General features: G+C 36.8%; 1 protein-coding gene across 1 annotated transcript in view; it reads left to right on the top strand.

The window, feature by feature from the left end:
• The window catches only part of LOC104491333 (myosin-binding protein C, slow-type-like), a gene marked incomplete at its 3' end in the record, with an annotated part of 71,922 nt that overhangs the window by 21,987 nt on the left and 31,392 nt on the right, over positions 1-18,543 (top strand). Inside the window, 8 exon segments of the mRNA XM_010133737.1 lie at positions 8,399-8,434; positions 9,697-9,732; positions 11,263-11,406; positions 12,319-12,417; positions 13,827-13,975; positions 14,329-14,446; positions 15,782-15,833; positions 17,408-17,464. Of these exon segments, the coding sequence (XP_010132039.1) occupies positions 8,399-8,434; positions 9,697-9,732; positions 11,263-11,406; positions 12,319-12,417; positions 13,827-13,975; positions 14,329-14,446; positions 15,782-15,833; positions 17,408-17,464 (691 nt within the window).

The raw sequence follows: 18,543 nt of genomic DNA, 5'->3' as shown, positions 1-18,543 counted from the left end.
CATTAAAATGCCACAAAGTCTGGAGGTAGTAGTATCATTTGCCACAAAGAATTTCATGTTTAAATAACCCATAAGTTATTTTTCTGTTAGGATGAACTCCTTCATATTCATACATTTATAAGGAGAATCATAAAATCTGTACAGTTGGTATAAAAGTAATTAATTTCAAAATATTCATATTGAGTTTCTTATCAGAAATGCTTTGTACTTGAATTCGTGTTCTTCATCAATCTTAACCGTTAAGTTGAACTGAAATGAAAAACTGTTTTTTGTAGACAGGAGTAGCATGTTTGAAGCATTATATTAAAAACACCTATTCACATTTTCAAATAAATAACAACTTCTTCATTTCTACTTGAATACACAAGATTAAATATTAAGTCACTCCTATAACCCCTTTCCTTTTCCCTGTACCTGTGTTGCTACAAAACAAGCAGAGCGTCAGTAGGCTTTTAAGGATAGGCACAGACCAAGCTGGGATATTTCTAAGACGGAAGTGCCAGCCACTTCTCCTAGCTCCCTTCTGCCTGGCTCAAGATGTTTTCATCTTGGATCACCAAGTGCTATCACACAAAGAGGGCAAACTGGATGTTCAAGAATCTAAATGCTATAACATAGCATTTATCAGTTTATCGGACATAATCAGCTTCTTGAAATACACAAGAAATTTTGGGGAAGCCATTGTAACAGCTCCTTCTAGATCTCAACATCAAGCCACCAGGTTAGTGTGCTTAGCCTTGATGAGGTTTTTAAACTAGATTTAGGTATTCTACCACTCACCAGTAATGGTGAGTTCTCCTAATTCCAATTCCTAGTGACAAAGGAAAGTAGCAAAATTCCCATTAGAAAGGAACAGGTTTGACCATCTGGCCAAGATGGGGAATCTAACAACTGGAGTTTGGAAATTCAGAAAATTCGGACAGAAGCCTCTGTGAGTCTGTCATGCTTCCAGAATATGGACTTCTTTTCCAAATTTCAAGCTTAATTTTCATATTTATACTGAGTACACACATCTGGACAAGGAATCAGGATAATCACAATATCAACTGGCTCTTGCAGATGTTTTCTCCATGCACAAACTTCAACTTGTCAATGTTAGTTCATTGACCTTCATCCAAATCCATGTTTTATCAGGCAGTTGACAGCTAAGTTTGCCACAGAAAGCCATTGTTCACAGGCAATAAAATATTGAGTGTTCACACCCTGAAGACAGCAAAATTCACAGGATTTGACAAGTCTCTAAATGGTCTTGTATGCAAATTAAATGAGATTAGGAAACTAAAGAGAATAGGAATCCTGTCAAAGCTTGAAACAGAGGAAGCATAGAAAATTTTATTTTCTTGAAAATACAGTCCCCGTTTTCCTATACATGTGAGGTCAAATACAATGCATATTCACCTGCTCGGAGCAGAGGACAAGCAGGCAACCCTTCCAATCAAGAAAACAAAACCCCAATAGCCTAGGAAAGATTATGATTATAATGACCAAGGTTGTGAAAAATAGTTAAGAAGATCCTCAGTACACCCTCCCTGTAGTGTACTTTGCCTTAAGAATAAACCAATTAGGATGATGGAGCTCTCAATACCATTAATATTTGGCAGCACCTCATGTGCCATCCAATTCTAATCAAATTTACAATGATATGTAACTATTTCAAAGGCTTTTTTAAATAAGAACAAAAGGCTAACAATTGCTGCTTCTAAAAAACCCGGTATTTTTCTTCCAATGAGTACAGGAACATCAATCTTAGACATCTCATTCAAAACACGGAAAAAGTATTAATATGCAGAGCTGTAAAATGCTTTATGAGATTACAACTGCATATGACATGTATACATATATCAATAATTCTTTAATTTTGTTTTTTTAATACTAACAGAATCTAGAATATTGCCATATGTTTTAATGCTGTGTAAGTTTTTCTTTTTACATTAAGATCCTCTCAAAAATATACTTGTACTTTCTAAACAGAACAAAAAACGCCAGAGGAGAGTGGAACTGGAAAGGGTAAAGGTGAGTCTGAAATCATATTTTAAAAACGGTCAGTAAAGAGAACATTCCTAAATGCTGTTCTGATGCCAGATCGTTTGAGCTTTATTTCAGAATTTTGGTGGCAAATTTCAGAAGTGTGATGTGAAGCTTCCTGAATCCTTTTTCTGCATGGCTTATCCAGAACAAGGAAATGATGATACTTATGAGTATCTTCAAATATTCTCCAAACAAGATTGACACTTTAGCAACAGTATTTATATAGCCCGTTTAATTAATAGATCAAATTTCAAGTGATTTGCATGAACAGAAAGCCATGTTTAAGTGAGCCTGGATGTTGACACTGACCAAGCTTGCTAAAATGCAGCAACTCTGCACATTGGTAGCTTTTAAATAAAGCGGATGATCTCCTACTGTTATTCTTAGCTGTTTCTATTCTACCACAGAAACTTGACATTGCATGTTTTACCTTTCCACAAAGTCAAATAGATCTTTGCATCTGAAAAAAAAAAAAAATCTCACATTCATCTTTCTGTCCTCATTGAGAACCCTGCAGTTGAGCTCATTACACGTTTCAAAAAATGTCTTTGAGGACTGTCTGCTGGGAACAAACATACGATGGTTCCACTAACAATGAATGTAAATATCAGCTCCAATTTTAATATACGTATTTTTGCACCACTGAGATTAGACTCCAGCTCTGTTGGCAATTCTGGTTGTGAAGATACATTTTGAGGGAAATGGGCCAAATTCTGCCCCTTTTTGTACTCCCTCCCGAAGTAGGACTCAAACAGCTCATCATCTTATTTTGAAATGAATAAATTTTTTTTTCTTCATTCTGATAAAAGGCTAAATCAGACCAAAATACAGTTACAACTGATGCAACGCTTGCTTTTCGTTTGGCATAGTTATGCTTTTTCATGGCAAATCAAGAAATATCTTGGTTGAAAACGTGATTCTGTGAGTATTCTGGCTGATGGTCTCTTTCAGACAAAATGTTGCCTTTTAGACAGGCTGGATGCACACTTGATACTTGCAGATTTATTTGGCAAAGGCATGCATGGTTGTTTTTCTCAGCAAAGTCAAAGTATAAACACCGAGAGTGTGTGATTCAAGTACCCTTTTGAAAACAAAAAGTCTGAACTAGGATTCAGTGGATGTTATTGCCAGCTATCTTTGCATTGAGCAATTATTTTGACACACAAAATTTTGTGTGAGTAATCAAATCTGTCATCTTGGTAATGAAAACATAACTCAGGAATAATTTGCATGCCTAATGATAGGAAAAAAGATGAAGGTCTTGCCTCAAGCTATTCCAGCAGTTAGTTCTGCTTGCTTTAATTTGGATATGTGAGAAATATTTGTTCCCAAACTGAACATGAATGGTGCTTCCCCCACTGCTTACAAGTCTACATTTTACTGAATAAAAAAGAAAACATGTAGGTATCTTAGCAAATACTTCTATCCTCTTTTTATACATTATGATGTTTCTGTTTTGCCTTTAATGAAGGACATGGATATTTCATAAAGGGAAAAATGCTTTCTTGGTACTTACTCTCTCTAGAAGGACTTCACTAGCAAAAAAATGTTTGAGATCCTAGTATGGGAAGTGTTTCCACTTTCAGTCCATGGTGGCAGCAGCCACTGCAGTAAGAATTCCAGTGAAAGTCTGAACACCATTAAATGTAGCAATGATGATCTTCCACCATGCTCCAGTGAAACTGTCACCTCTGCAAAGCAATGAAGATGTCGTTTCCAGACACTCGGGAGTAATTAATTTTTTTAATCAGGTGCAATTGTTTCTATCAGCTCCTGTTTTATTGAAGATTTTCACAAAGGGAAAGTATGTTTTCTTAGAGTGATTCCTTCATGTTTATCTGTCAGAAGAAAATCTTTTACAATGGTGAGCATACTTCACAAAACAGGAAATGTTTCCATTTTCCCAATCTGTCCAAAATCATTTACACTAGAAAATGAGTGGTTCAGGAAGGAAATGAGGACAGAATGAGCTAGAGGTTAGCTTTTGTGTAAGTTCCTCATAAACCCACTTCTGTAGCTTAGGAAGTAACAGATTCGTGTACTTCTGTGAATGAGAAGAATAAAAAGTGAAAACCTTTACATCTGAACTCCACAGCGATTCCACAATACCCGTGCGTTAGCAGTTGTGACCTTCTTGCTGATAATGTATAAGAAATAACACACTGCAGGAACCTGGGACAGCCCCCCATTGCAGCACAGTCAGGCTGTGCTGGAACCTGGCATCTAGGAAAGAAAGCTTGGTAGTCCCCATGAACCACAAAGTCCACAGTTTTCACTTCATTTCTAAGACAAAGTTAACAGCAGAAGTTAGGAAGGTAAAGTATATCTATCTGTGTGTCTGTTTTACTGTTATAGTTCTTTTGAGTAGTTATTGTCTGTGTGAAATTACATATTTATGTTCTTCTGTGTTCACTGTAAAGTTAAGAAGTGGTACAGTATGATAAATTAGTTATCTTGTTAGTTCGCTGTGAATTAGTAGCTGAGAGCAGTAAAAATAAAACTTTCTTGCATAAAATAATCTTTTATAACATTTCTAGTTTCAAAATATCTGAAATAATGTTGTAAATGTTCAGGATATATATGATCATCCATTTTATTTTCAGAGAAAAAAATGAATCAGCAGAAATCCCACCAAATTTATTATGTCACCCCATGCTCATGCAATTTAAATTCTTCTCTGCCTTTGTTTTTAATTTTAGTATTATCTTACAGATTGAATAATGTTATAATTGTGTTCCCACTTGCTGGAATAATAGTTGAATTTTAACATAAATTTGCTCATTCCTTTTTTAGGTCACATCCAGCCATTCAGAGAGCTACTAAAATTTCTGCATGTTTTACTGACACCTTTTTCTCTAGGTCCCACCCAACCATCTACTAAAATGTTCACATTTCATCCTTATATTTTTGCAGGTTTCACTTATCCATTCATCTCTCTACTAAAGCTTCTGTTCCTTTATCTGTGTATTTCATTTACCACTTCCTAAGATCCAAGTCCCCTCGATGGGACTACTGAATACTCTGAAAATCAGATGGGTAATTGATGGCAACTAGATTATAAACTCTTAGTCTCAGAAGGGTTAAACTGTGCTCAGTAATTTCAGCATAAATCAAAATGATTCAGCCAGTTGGTTGAGTTACTCTGTGTTTATGTACCATGAAGACAAGGGTTCACTCTTTGTGATGTTTATCTGCTTCCTGCCTTAGCCCTGAACACTTGCTCCAGTTTGCAGGAGCACAGATAAATGTTAAGGCACTCTGAAGTCAACTGCGGCTGCAAAACAGCATCTCTCTCCTGTTCACCACTCTGCCTGTATACGCCTGCCATATTTCTCATGTCAGCTCCCATGGTCACCAGGGAGCGAGAGCAGGGAACAAAAACAAGCAAAGATTAATTAGATTACTGTCTCTTGTAGCTGATCAAATCAAGTTTCAGATGCTGCTCCAGTGCAGTCAATTCCAAACTTCCCATGTTCAGTTCTGTAGCACAAAGGCTTTTGACACTGACACGCGGCTTTCAAGCCTTCTTTTAAACGCCTAAAAAATTGAAAAGTAAAATAACAGGTTACTATGATTAAGCTTATCAACAATGTGACTGATGGCAGAATAGCAGCATCCACTTCTGTGTGTTAGTTTTCAAATCAAGGGAAAGTATGTCTAAAATTACTGATATCAGCAGCTCATGTACAAATTGGTAGTTAGAAGTTACATTTTGACAGATTTTTCTATGCTCTTGCTGTGTCTATAGTTGGAAATTTTAATATTAAGGTTACACTAACTCTAAGTATAAAAATGTTTTACATTAGCTGCTTCAGAGATATGGAGTGTTCTTTCCTCCTAGAAGACTCTACTGCTGATGGAGCTCCAAGTGACCTGGTCCTCAGCTAATGTGATTGTTTAGATACAAGGAAACAAACATAAATATCCCATCCATTAATGAAAGCCTCCCACAGATGAATAGCAGCCGAAGAACAAAAATCTCTATAGATATCCCATCAATCTACTGTTGAACGAATGATTTCTTCATACCTAGCTCGTCATGCAACAGCTTGCTAAATATATTCCATTAAATGTTTGCTTATAGAAGACATTTTTGTGGTTTTTGATATCTTTAAATAGAAAATATTGTGAACATAGACACTCAGTCATCACAGAAAACAAATCAGTTGCAGCCGTTGAAACATTTCTCGTATTTATTCAATAGTTGGTTCATTTCGTTCTAGAAGCCTGGCATATAAGGAGTGGTGGACTGATAATTACCCATTTGTCAAAACCATCTTACTGGCATGTATTGTTTTCATACTCTTTGCATTTACAACATATTTAATTGTGTTTGTTTGGTTTGATTTGTGTTTGAAAAAAAGATAGATTACCCTGGAGAAACCCCTGCAAATCCTCTGCAAAACTAATATCACCTTTTTTGTTGGCTTAGTTTTTCAAATGTTTGAAGAAAATAGAAAAACAGAGTGGTCCTTTAATAATGTGATTATCATACACCATCATGTAGGCTGCATCGCATCAAACGTTTTGTGCTGATTGATCTTAATTTTTTTTCTAGCCAGAGAGAATATTCGGTACCTATTCGAACTATTATCAACCACAATTGCGTCATCATTGACAAAAAGAGCTAGAAGTACGCTTTATATGGTCATGAAATGTGGAGAAAGATTTGCAGTGGAATTACTTAGCCTTACCTTCATTTAGCTGCTAGCACAATATGTTAAAACATCTGACATGACTTCATCACTACTGTGCTATCACTGAAAATCAACACCTTCAATATCTGTGTATGCCATTGGATGATGCAGGTGGTGAGGACTTTCCCACTGAACAAATTCTTTTTTTATTTGCTAAGAATAAGAAATCATTTTTGTAAGGTAACACATTAATCCTTCATGTGTAGGCCTACCTTTTACAACTGACATCCTTCTCCCAGGGGATTTCAAAAAGAAGTTTGATGAATCATTAAAAAGGAATGAGTAAAATGTTACAGCTAAGTAGTTAAATTCTATTAACAGACCTTCAATTAGTCTTCAGTGGTTAAGCAAGCATAAAAAATTAATATGACCATTGTTTTAAATAAGTGCAAGTATATTTCGTATGTGGTTTTGTCAAAGGTATTACATTTGTCCTTGAGAAAATACAGACAAATTATAACTTCAAGGTCAAAATCAAAATCAAAAAAATTTTTACTTCAGAGTAAAAATTTCTGGAAACCCAAATCTAAAATCTAAAACAAACAAAAAACTCTTCAAAAATGTGGGTTAATGTTCTTGTTCAAATGTCTTTTCCTTCACTTTGAAATGTTCTCCAGATGATTTTCTGATATCACACAACAGTTATCATTACATTATATTTGTATTAAATTTAAAATATTTCTTGTTTACTTTAACCTTTCAAATGCTCCATTGGTAATTCTGTTTTTTTTTGTTTTTTTTTTTACCACTGGGCTTTTAAGACACTAAGACTTTTTGCGTATTTTTATCAGAAACTGACATCTCTGAGGTTTCTAGTCAACATCTAAAATTCAAAGAGATGTAAAAGACTCTTGTAAAGATAGACTTTATCTTATTCTGTTTTTCTAATAATTATGATTACAGTATCTCAGGTTTACTGCCAGTTTCCTGTATTTTCGGGCTTTTGATTAATATACCTTGAAATATGTACCTTTGACATATATACCTTGGTGCACTCTAAGAGATTATACATTTTAAAAAACCTGGATAACAATTGCTTGTGGTGATTTAATACCTGATGATGGTCAACTTTCAACGTGATTAGAAGAAAAATCCAGTGTGACGATAACAGTTCTGTCCTTACTTTAAATCATTCTCCTATAATATGGGAAGAAATTAGTTGTTTATTCCTTGCATTTTAAATTAATATTCTAATACAGAAATTACAAAGTTTAAATACAGGGGGCTATTTTTAACTGTTGCATACCTTGATTTAATGATGCTGAATGCATATGTGGTGCACATTTTAATTGCAGACATGGACATCAGTGAAATGGCATCTTCCTCAGGTCAGATATGTGATTGACCTTCATTTCATTGTGGCTTCCTTGTATTTACTGTGGATTACATCTCTAACAACAGCAGCTTTCATATAAACTCATGATTTAATAATAGATCACAGTCCACATCTCATTTTTCTTTTACTTGCTTGAAAGATTAAGGTTTACCATTTCAGCTACTGAATTACACAAAGCTTTCTTCATCAGTTTGAATATTCCATTGTGAATGCTGCTGACTATTGTGATTTCTTTTCTTTTTCAGGTTTTACATTTTTACATAGATGTTTTAATGCAGATGATCGTCTGTGCATTCAGTTTCTTTACGTACTTTATTATTTGTATTTCTTTTCACAGATGAAGATGACACTTCAGTTAGCACTCCACCAGCAGGTTAGGACTGTGATAATGCAATGTGTGTGTATGTATGTATGTATTTTTCTCTTGAATATTAATGAAGAAAGAGTTCATACCATTGGACTAAACTCAAAACATACTAATTAGAGAACAATTTTTTGAAGTGTTCTACATTAAATTAATCTCTGTTAGGAAGTACAAGACCTTCACACCAGAAAAATTCCTTTCCAGTCCTGTCTTGAGGTCTTTGGTAGAACTTCTGCCATTGGATGGTAAAATATCATTTGGCAGCTTTGAAAGCAACTCCATTTATCTTTTCTAGCAACAGACATAGAGTGCATTTTTAAGATTAGTCTTGAGGGCAAATTCCAGAATTAACTACAAATAAAACAGATGCCTTATGACTTCAAAACAGGTTTATCCACAAAATTGTCTATCAACTCACCTTCGGCCATATGACCTACAAGATCATCTGAATGTGCTGTTCCAAGCCATCGTTGATGAGCTGGCAGATAAAACGCCTTTGGTTGTTGGCTGTAAAAGAAAAGCAACAGCACAGGGGCCCATCATGATAGATGTGACATGCGCAAACTTTCTCCATTGCTTGCTTAATTTGTTTTTTTTTTTAAAAAAAAAGGTGAATGAAACTGAGATTTTCAGTGTTTCAAATGAAAAACAGGCTCTTAATTATCTTCACTGCCCTAAACAATTGCATTTTCTTGATTTCTCCTAAAAGAATTTGCTTTATTACCTTTGGGATGAATGCTATCTGTAAATTCAGTAGCAGAATATTAATTTACAGTGCTAGAGGACCTCACTGGCAAAAGTCAAATACATAAACAACACTGTAAATCACAAAACACTAAAAATTAATTTTAACTATTTATCATTATTTTGCTCAACCTAGATAAATAAATAGGCTATTTAAACAATTCAAAGTATTGTCCCCTCTAATAAATATCGAACAACATAAATTCATCTGTTGTCTGGAACTACACAAATCATGAAGAAAGTGTCAGCTTCACGGAACCATTCTAAATGTGAACTACTAAAAAGGAAATCTTTAACAGAAAGTAAACTAAACTAATTTAGATTTTCTAGAGAGAAGGAGGAAAGATTTCTGATTTTTCTTCTCAGTTGTTTTTCTGGTATTCTAGTAATTCCTCATGGGTATGGTCCTAAATACCTAGTCTAATCTTCTTGCATGAAAATTCAATGCTCTTGAAATCCCAGTGGTCTGAGGTCAGCTAAGCTGTGGTCTCTGAGCTGGTGTCATCTAAATTGCTCTTCCCTTTCAGATGGGATGTCTAAGCCAGCGGAAAGGAAAGATTCAGGTGAGACCTCCTGAAACACATGATGAAACCTCCAAAATGAACATAATACAATTATTATTAATACTTCATTTACTGAAGATAATTATATTTTCATTTCTTATATACAGTATCAAACTGTAACTGTCGATACACTTTTAAGAATCAGAGCACATAGGTTTCTAGCAGCTAAACCAGAAGTGAAGGAAGGCTCTGCTGCACAAGACAGGACATGCATCAGTGTTTTACCCATACATACATACCTATCTATCTATGGCTATTCCTGTATAGATAGATACGCAGCTATTCCCTTCCAGCCTACAGGGTGACAGTGGCTTACCTGAGCCCCACGCACAGGCCCCAGGAGACTGTAGGAGAATGGCTTCTTCTCACAGCTCAAAGGACGGTGGGGTAAACTTAGCAAAGTCATAACCTCTTTCTTCCTACCCTGGCAGGTAACGCATACTACACTCACTTTTGTGGTTTCAGGATTTGCAGCCTCTGGAACAAAATGAGCAGCAGGTACTTCAACCATGGTTATTGACCTGGCATAGCCACCTATGCCAGCCCCCTGAGTCGACGTCAAACCCATGTTTTTGTTCTGTTTGTTTAATAAATAGCAAAACATTAATATCTAAAGGTGATGATAATATTTAGGTGTTATTTTATGTAGTACTGAATTAATGACTTCATGTAAGTTTCTTCCATTTATTAATAACCTTTTTCCATTTCACCCTGTGGCGTGTTAGGTTTGTTACTGCTCATGACCGGGTACTGTACCGAACATTGTCACATCATTCCATTTACACCAGTAACCATCACTTGTTCTTACGTTGTATCCATATACTAGCATGTTATACTGGCATAATCTAAATATCATCTAGATTATAGACAGAGTATATATAGATGTGTATCTATATATATTTGTGTTCATGTATGTCTTTGTATATGTTTTCATATAAGTGTATATACGTGTGTGTATATACATGAATGTCTTTACCTGTATGATACATTGTACCAGCAGACATATACAGAGGTGTTAGTCACACCACCCATAATTCTCTGAAAAGGCAAAGATTTTCTAGACAAGCTCTCCATCATTTCCATACCTTTTAAAAATCCCTAATAGACTTTAGGATAATAACACCAGTTTGATTGCACTTTCCAATGGTTATCATGAGTTGTGTTGCATTCATGAGTGACAGAAATTTTCATGAGTTGGAAATGTTCCTGTAGCAGAAACCTCTACATAGTAGAAAGACAGTTCTGACATCTGGCAAATGAGTTTCTACAGAAAATATTGAACAGAAAAAGCAACTTTTGATTTCAAGACTAGCGTTTGACTAAGTGTGAAGTGTCGTTTGAGTGGTTCCTCTTTTATGCTAGTTATGAAACCAAAATCCAAAGAGCATTGGATAAACCATAAAGAGCTTCCTTTTCTTCTGAAACAACTAGAAGTTCATGGGGAACAAGGGAGATGCAGCTCTGATTTGAAAGGGACAGATGGCTTTGTCAATTACTGCTGTACATTTCCACATTTGCTCTGCTCTTCAGTACCGCCATGGAAGCACTGGCTTTACTGCTTCCTCTATGCGCTGGCAATAACTCCTCAAAAAGGGGGGAAGTGGCATTTGGACTCCACAGGTTCTCACCTGGAATATGAGTCATGTGCTTTGGCTCTTTGCAGAAAGGGAGCAGGTAATGGACAGACATTCACTGCCTTGCTCTCCCTGCTTTTTCTGTTAGGAATCGGCTTTGATCACATTTTTGCACGTACCTTCATAAGATTTAACTGTGTATCACAAATCCAGGACTGTTCAGATGAGCAGAAACATCAGAAATGCACAGCTGTGATGGTACAATTCTCTGCCCTGGGGAGAATACTCAGTGGCTGCTTCTGTCAGTACTATTGTTCCTTTTCAGTTCCAAAATCCCAATTTCCAGAAGAGAAGGTGCTATGTCTGAAGATATGACACAACTATTTCCATCTGACAAACTATTTTTCTGTAAAATATCAGCCAATACACATGGCAGGACATGCTATTGACTGATCGCCAAGCTCTCTGTTTCCATCATGGTAGAAGAGTATATAGCTCAAAAGTAAGCTTCATCCCTGCCCTATTCCATGGATCAAGAGGAAAAACTAGCTTGTACTTTTGACTGAGTTTGGACGTGAGAGCGACTCACCAAAATTATGCATCATATGTGTTTTGTTTGTGCTTGTAGCTGTTTGTGTTTTCAGAACCTCCATCTCTTCTGAAAAACAAAGAGCTGACCTTTGTGCATTGCCTCTGTAAAGCACTCATGGTTGAATGCTGGTGCTATTCGAGTTTCTCAGTACCCATCTTGGCTGATCAGGTTCCCCTCTCTTTCTCCCTGATAGTTTCATTTTCTGTCACCACAGAGGTAGCATTCTTGCAGGTATTGTACACAGTGTGACAGCCAAGCAATGGATGTCAGTGTGAATAAAAAACTTACATATCTTTCAGGACATCTGAAGAGAGAGGTAATAGGGTTAGAGAGTTTAGTAAGTCCAGGTAAGTGTATTTTGGAGGGAGCAAAGCACACTCAGACAATTCATATTTCTCTCTCTCTCTCTCTGCATCTCAGTGTGGTCTATTGGAGAAGGAGAAGAGACAGAAAAACGTGAAGACGGTGAGAAATCCACTTTATTCGTCGAAAAACCTCAGAGCGGTACAGTTAGCGTTGGTAAGTGCTTAGAAAAAAAATCAAAAGCCACTCACAGAGATACAGGGCAGATAAGAGATAAGGCAGAGCCAGGGAAGATAAACGCAGTTCCTGTGACGCTCAGCTTCTGCCCTCAACTGCAAGTACTTCCACTGATTTTAGTTGGATGTGAATTCTACTCTTTGAAGGCAAAAAGGTTTGTATGAAGAGAGGCAAAATCCATTGCATAATTCAAGACAAGCTCAAAATCTAATAGTTTACTGAGCACAATGGGTAAGAAGTATAGTTTCTGGGAAAGGGAGCTGGTTGTGCTGATGCTGTTGGCTGTACTCTTTCTGACATGTCAGGAAGATCTACCCCAAGGCCAGCAGCATAGCTTAGACATTGCAGAGTCAACTTTTGTACTCTACAGCTGAGTGTACATTAGCAAGTAGACTAATAGGATCAGCTCTGTAGGGAAGCTGGTAGGGTGTTCCCCCCACCCCGACCTACTGTAACCATTCTGGGGGATTTGCTCTGGACTAGCTCTGGATTACTCCAGTGGTCTATATACCTATTTGCAGTTGGACGCAGGTGGTAAGCTCTCAGAGCACAGCTTTGGTTTTAATTTCACCCCAGAGAAATCCAGTTCAAGCACTGTGAGGACTTTCTGTGTGACAAGCTAAAACACAGTAAATGGGGACAGTTAGGACATTCACTTCCAAACTGCACTCCTGAGCCATACTAATTATGGTAATGTACTTCACCCTTGGCAGGGTGGCAGCAATGGTGAGAAGTTTAGTACAGGCTACTTAAGATGTCTCTTGTGTTCTTGGACACACTAAGACATGGTCAGATGGGGGGTAGGGTTGGGGTTGGTTTGTGCATGACTATTATTTCTATGTGAGTAGAAAAGGAGCGTTTGGGGAGTATTTATTTGGCAGTGGGCAGTGGTGTTCTGAAAACTGAGCTAACTTTTACTATTCCAAAATTACTGTTTGGAGAAGAGTCTTTCCCATCCCTTCTCGGCTTAAAGAATTAATGAGAGAAATGCATGAAGAGCTCCAGGTTTTATTTTCCAAGTTGGTGTCTATGCATGTTACAACTGCCTGGTAGTCTAGGAACACCTGTGCTTATTTTTAGCACATAAATTCAAATGTTGGGAACAATTCACCCATGACAACATGGAGTTTTGCCACAAGTCATTTATCCTGCTTCTCAGTGTCTCAGGCTCCACATTCACAGAAGGCCAGAAGCCTTCCAGACCCAAAATCATTAATCTCTGTAACACCACAGTACTTTCATAGCCTGTGTGACTCCATCTGATTCATACTGTCATGGTAGAGGTATGGAAGAGACTGGAAGGAGCACTATTAAGAGAAACCTGTACAGACATGACTGACAACCACATGTTCCTCAATGACTGCATTATTCTTTTCTCTTCTCAAAAGGTGGGAATATTACATTTATAGCCAAAGTAGAAGCCAAAGATCTTCTTCGAAAGCCAAATGTTAAGTGGTTTAAAGGAAAATGGATGGACCTGGCCAGTAAAGCGGGGAAGCACCTGCAGCTGAAAGAGTCCTTTGAGCGTCACACTAAGGTGTGTCTTTGCTTTTCCGTGTTACAGGGGCAAACTCCAAACAGAGCTTAAAGAACAGTTTAAGACAAGAGGTAGAAATTCAAGTCAGTGGATTCTAACTCTGGCTTCCCCATGCAGATATCAGTGATGATCTCTTACCCTGTGCAGAAGCAGAACTTTGCTCTCCCAGTGCAGGATAAGTAGAGGTGTGGAAAAGAGCTTTCTGTTGCTGTGTCTGGATTCCAGTTTCTTTCCAGAGCCCTTTATTCAAGTTACTCCTTGCTCCTGGTTTAGGTCTGAAAACCTAGACATTTGACTTCTAATTTGTGCAAATGTATCCCCCACATTAATGAACAATTATGTTTGATTTTTAGATTCACACATTTGAGATGCATATCATTCAAGCTAAGGAAAACTATGCAGGGAACTATCGCTGTGAAGTATCTTACAAGGACAAGTTTGACAGTTGCTCTTTTGACCTTGAAGTTACTGGTAAGATTCCACTTGTGTCTGTAAATCTTTATAGAGACTTTACTTTTTATTTTTTTCTTTTTAACCTGAAATGTCACCTAATTCGGAACCTTTAAAAGAAATAATACTTAAAGTGAATATTTTTATCAGGATATATTTTATTTATCAGGACTCAGAGAATTTTCTTAAGTGTCTGTAATTTATGGTTTAAACAAAAATCATGATAGATAACATGTAAGACATTTATCCAAAGATTAGACAAGCTGGCACATAAAACTAGTATCAAATTCCAGTCATACTCTGGCACACAAGACAGAGAGCTAGGCTTAAGGCTATTCAGAGAGCAAGGCTTGATCTGGCAGCATCTGAGCAGAGGGATATAGAGTGGTCATAACTCGCCAGTGCTTTGCATCCTGATCAGGCATGGTATCATCATATTCCAGATAGCTATTTTTTTCACTCTTCATGAAAATAAAGAACAGCACAATATGGAGAGCACTGGAGAGTCATGTCTTTGCTTGCTTCTGTGTTATAAAAGGCCTTATTCTGGCAAACATTAACCCACAGGCTTATCTTTTCCTTCAAGAGCAGTTCTGCCAGCACGAGAGTTACACATACCTGCACAATCAGACTAAGAAAGATCGATGTCTTCCAAAACACCAGGGCCAACAGCCAGTGGGAAAAATAGTTGCTCACCCTCATAAAGCACAGCTACTGAGCTGTCCTATACTGGACTGTTTGTTCATCAGCTAGGGGAAGCCAGTCGCAGTTAAGGGGACATTTGATGGCTGACTGACAGCCTGAGGGTCATAAGTAGGTGTGAGCATTCAGAGGTCAGCGAGGCAGGGGTCAGCATGCCTGCATCTATTCTCTAGGTCTGGATCAGGACCATTTAATCTAGTTCAGGCTGGCCCAAATGGCTAATTCACACAAGGGGGATATAACCTTGCACCAAGAATCAACATGAGTCTGTAGCTGTAGAGAAAACTGTCTCTTTCCTCTGATGCTGAGCGTACTGCGAAAGTGCAAGATGAAAGGAGGAGAGGAAGCATAGGGAATGGAAAGACAAAAAGGCTAAAGCCAGTGAATAGGCTGGCAGGGGATTAGAGAGAAACACGACAGAGACAGATCTCTTATGCAGAACTGCAGGAAGTAGTTTAGAGAAATGCATTAATTAAACTTAGCTTAGCACTAAGCAGCTTTTCATTTATCAGAACTTAATGCCAAAGGAGCAGCACAAACTGTGGTCGCTTAGTGGGAAACTGAACAAATGTCATGTGCCAAATTACACTGATTACATAAATTACATAAATTTCAAATTATGTTTTTAATTCGCGTATTACTATTATTTCATAGAATCTTCCCAAGCTGTTCCATCCATTGACATCAGATCTGCTTTCAAGAGAAGGTAACTTCAAACAGTGATCCTGTGAAGCTCCTCTGTAATGGATGCTGATAGCACCTACAGAACTCGCATCAGTCTTGGCAGACAATTGTATCAATTACTTTTAAAAAAATGTTTTTGTAAATAAAGATTAAAGAAGTGGGGTTTAGGGTAGTGGATAGAATGAAATAGTTACAACACATAGACAGTACATAGGATATTTAATACTCTACTGTGAAACTAAATTCTCATTGCTTTAAAAGAAGATGGAATATATAAGACAATTTAATATGTTTCTTTAGAGGTTTTTAAAATCATGCTTTCATTCACTAAAATATTCTACTGCGTGTTTCCTGAAAGTTGTCAGCTACAATATGAAAGTTCCCGGTTCCAATTCTGTACTGATTAAAAGCAAATAGAAAATTCACACTAATTTTAAGAAGACAGGATCTGGCTTTATGTTACCTTACAGTAAAAAATTGTGTCATAAGATCATAATTACAAAACTTCTATGAATAATATATCGCAGAGGACATGACAAAACATTGTGTTTTAAATTTGCTACCTTTGTGATAAAATAGCAATTCAAATCAGTACATCATCTTTATATTTTACAGAGGAAAATTGTCTTACAAGGGCAGAAATATTCAGAATGGAAATGTTTTACAAACAGAAAAAGAATGCAGTTTGTTAATTTACGCATGCAAGCAAAGCTATGACTCAGACGTAACTGCTTGTATTTAGAGGGATTTGATTTAAAGAGTAAATGCAAAAGATGCTACATTCAAGGTGCACTCCTTTCTTGAGCACATTTTTTAAAAACTGCAATAACTATTCTGCCCAAGCAGATGAGGATATCTGAATATTTTCTGATTTTGTAAGTAGTATCTCACATGTAAAATCTAGGATGAAATATTGTCATCATTTAACTTAACATTTGCAGGTTTTCCCCCTTTTTCCAAATATTAAGGGTATTTCTTTTGTCTATACATGCTTTATAATAAGGTACCACTGCTTAAGGTACATTCTAGAGGCACCTTCACAGGACTGTGATTCTAGCTATTAAAATGTACAATGTATAGTTTCTTCTCTTTTTTAAACTGATTTCTCCCTTCATTTAGAGAAAGGTTAAATCTTAAGTGCAAGGTTTTGCCATCAGTATTTGACACAACTATGTACTGTTAAAAGCACCAGCCAGCAATGCAAATCTTTGTTTTATATTCATAGCAAAAGATCAGCACAAGCCCTTTGTTTTTATACGCATACACTATGGAAATGAAAAACAAAGCTCGTTGTGTTGTCTAGCCCACATTTATTTGTGTTACTGAAATGTAACACAAATCTTGGCAAATTTATGTATGCAGGTACAAAAATTTGTCACCAAAGTATAACAACAAGCAATACAAACTTTTGTGTTATTTTTCACAAGTGCCTAAGGAAACATAATTCATGTGAAAAAGAATGCAAGTTTGTGTTGATTGTATACCGTTATTTGTGTCTGGACAGTGTTGAGTATACACTTGTAGAGCGTTTGCAATGTGTGTTGTCTATGTCTTCCTGTATTAAACAAAGATTTGATCTTTTTCTATTAATAACAGCGGTGAAGGACAAGAAGATGCAGGAGAACTTGACTTTAGTGGTCTCCTGAAACGTAGGTGAGAACCAAGTGATGCAGTGAGCAGGTGTGGATTGCAAACCACTAGGTTGGCACACAGAAAGAGTCAGGTGTAGCATTAATAACTCCTTAAAATTTTTCTGACCTTTCATTTTTTTCAGTGTTTCTAACTATTATTCTCATAGTATAATATGCAAATTTTACTTTATGTATGCAAGTATGTATTTACTTTATGTAATGCAAATGTTCAGTTAATTGTACCTTTAAGTGTGCAGGAAAGAAACCTCAGATTTGAGTGTACTGGGAAAAAAGTGAGCCCAGAGGCCACTTAAGGAGGCCAATAACATTTAGTTTACTTGCTATTTCTTTTGTGCTTGCATGGAGGGTAGAGTGGGACAATTTCCTACACAGGGATGAGCAGTTCAGAAAATTAAGTCTGGTGCAAGAGTGAAAAAAAAAATTGGGCACAACTCCATTTGACTTTATAAGCATCCTGATATGAAAAATCATTCAGATGCTTTCAAACCATAGACTTTGGTATTAATTCTTTGTAGCTTTCTGTTTCAATATGTGCACACAAAAGTGCAATGGCGTTTCATGCAACTTATATGTTATGATGGAGAAAAACTTGGGCATTTGTTTCCCTGGTTTGCCTCAAAAGTCTGGCATTATGATAGTTATGCCTCTGGCTATTTCAGATCTTAAACTAAGTTTAGTCTTTTAACAGGTTACAAGAAGATAGGTAATTTGTCGTATTTTTTAATGTATCACAGAAATTCTATAGGCCACGGAAATCAAGGACAACCGACCACAGAGAATTGGAAAAGGAACTAGGTCCTTTATGTCATCTACCACTTACTCTGAAAGTGGAAACCCCAATATGCAGTATCAATAACAAATAGTTCAGGCTCGTGGGCTATGATGGCGAGGGTAGTATTTAAGTACCTAAAGCAAACAGGAAAGGCTGGAGGTAAAAGCAGGCAGTGAAAGAATTACCTGAACCAAACCAAATCCACCAGGTCTTTGGTTTTTCATCTTCTCATCCCTAATTAGGATCTTCAGTTTGACTTTTTATCATACTAACACAGCTTACCACGACACTTCTCATGACTGCCTGTG

The sequence above is a fragment of the Buceros rhinoceros genome, unplaced genomic scaffold (genome assembly GCF_000710305.1).
Source record: "Buceros rhinoceros silvestris isolate BGI_N320 unplaced genomic scaffold, ASM71030v1 scaffold12773, whole genome shotgun sequence".
Lineage (NCBI taxonomy): Eukaryota > Metazoa > Chordata > Aves > Bucerotiformes > Bucerotidae > Buceros > Buceros rhinoceros.
This window is presented reverse-complemented; position numbering and strand designations above follow the sequence as displayed.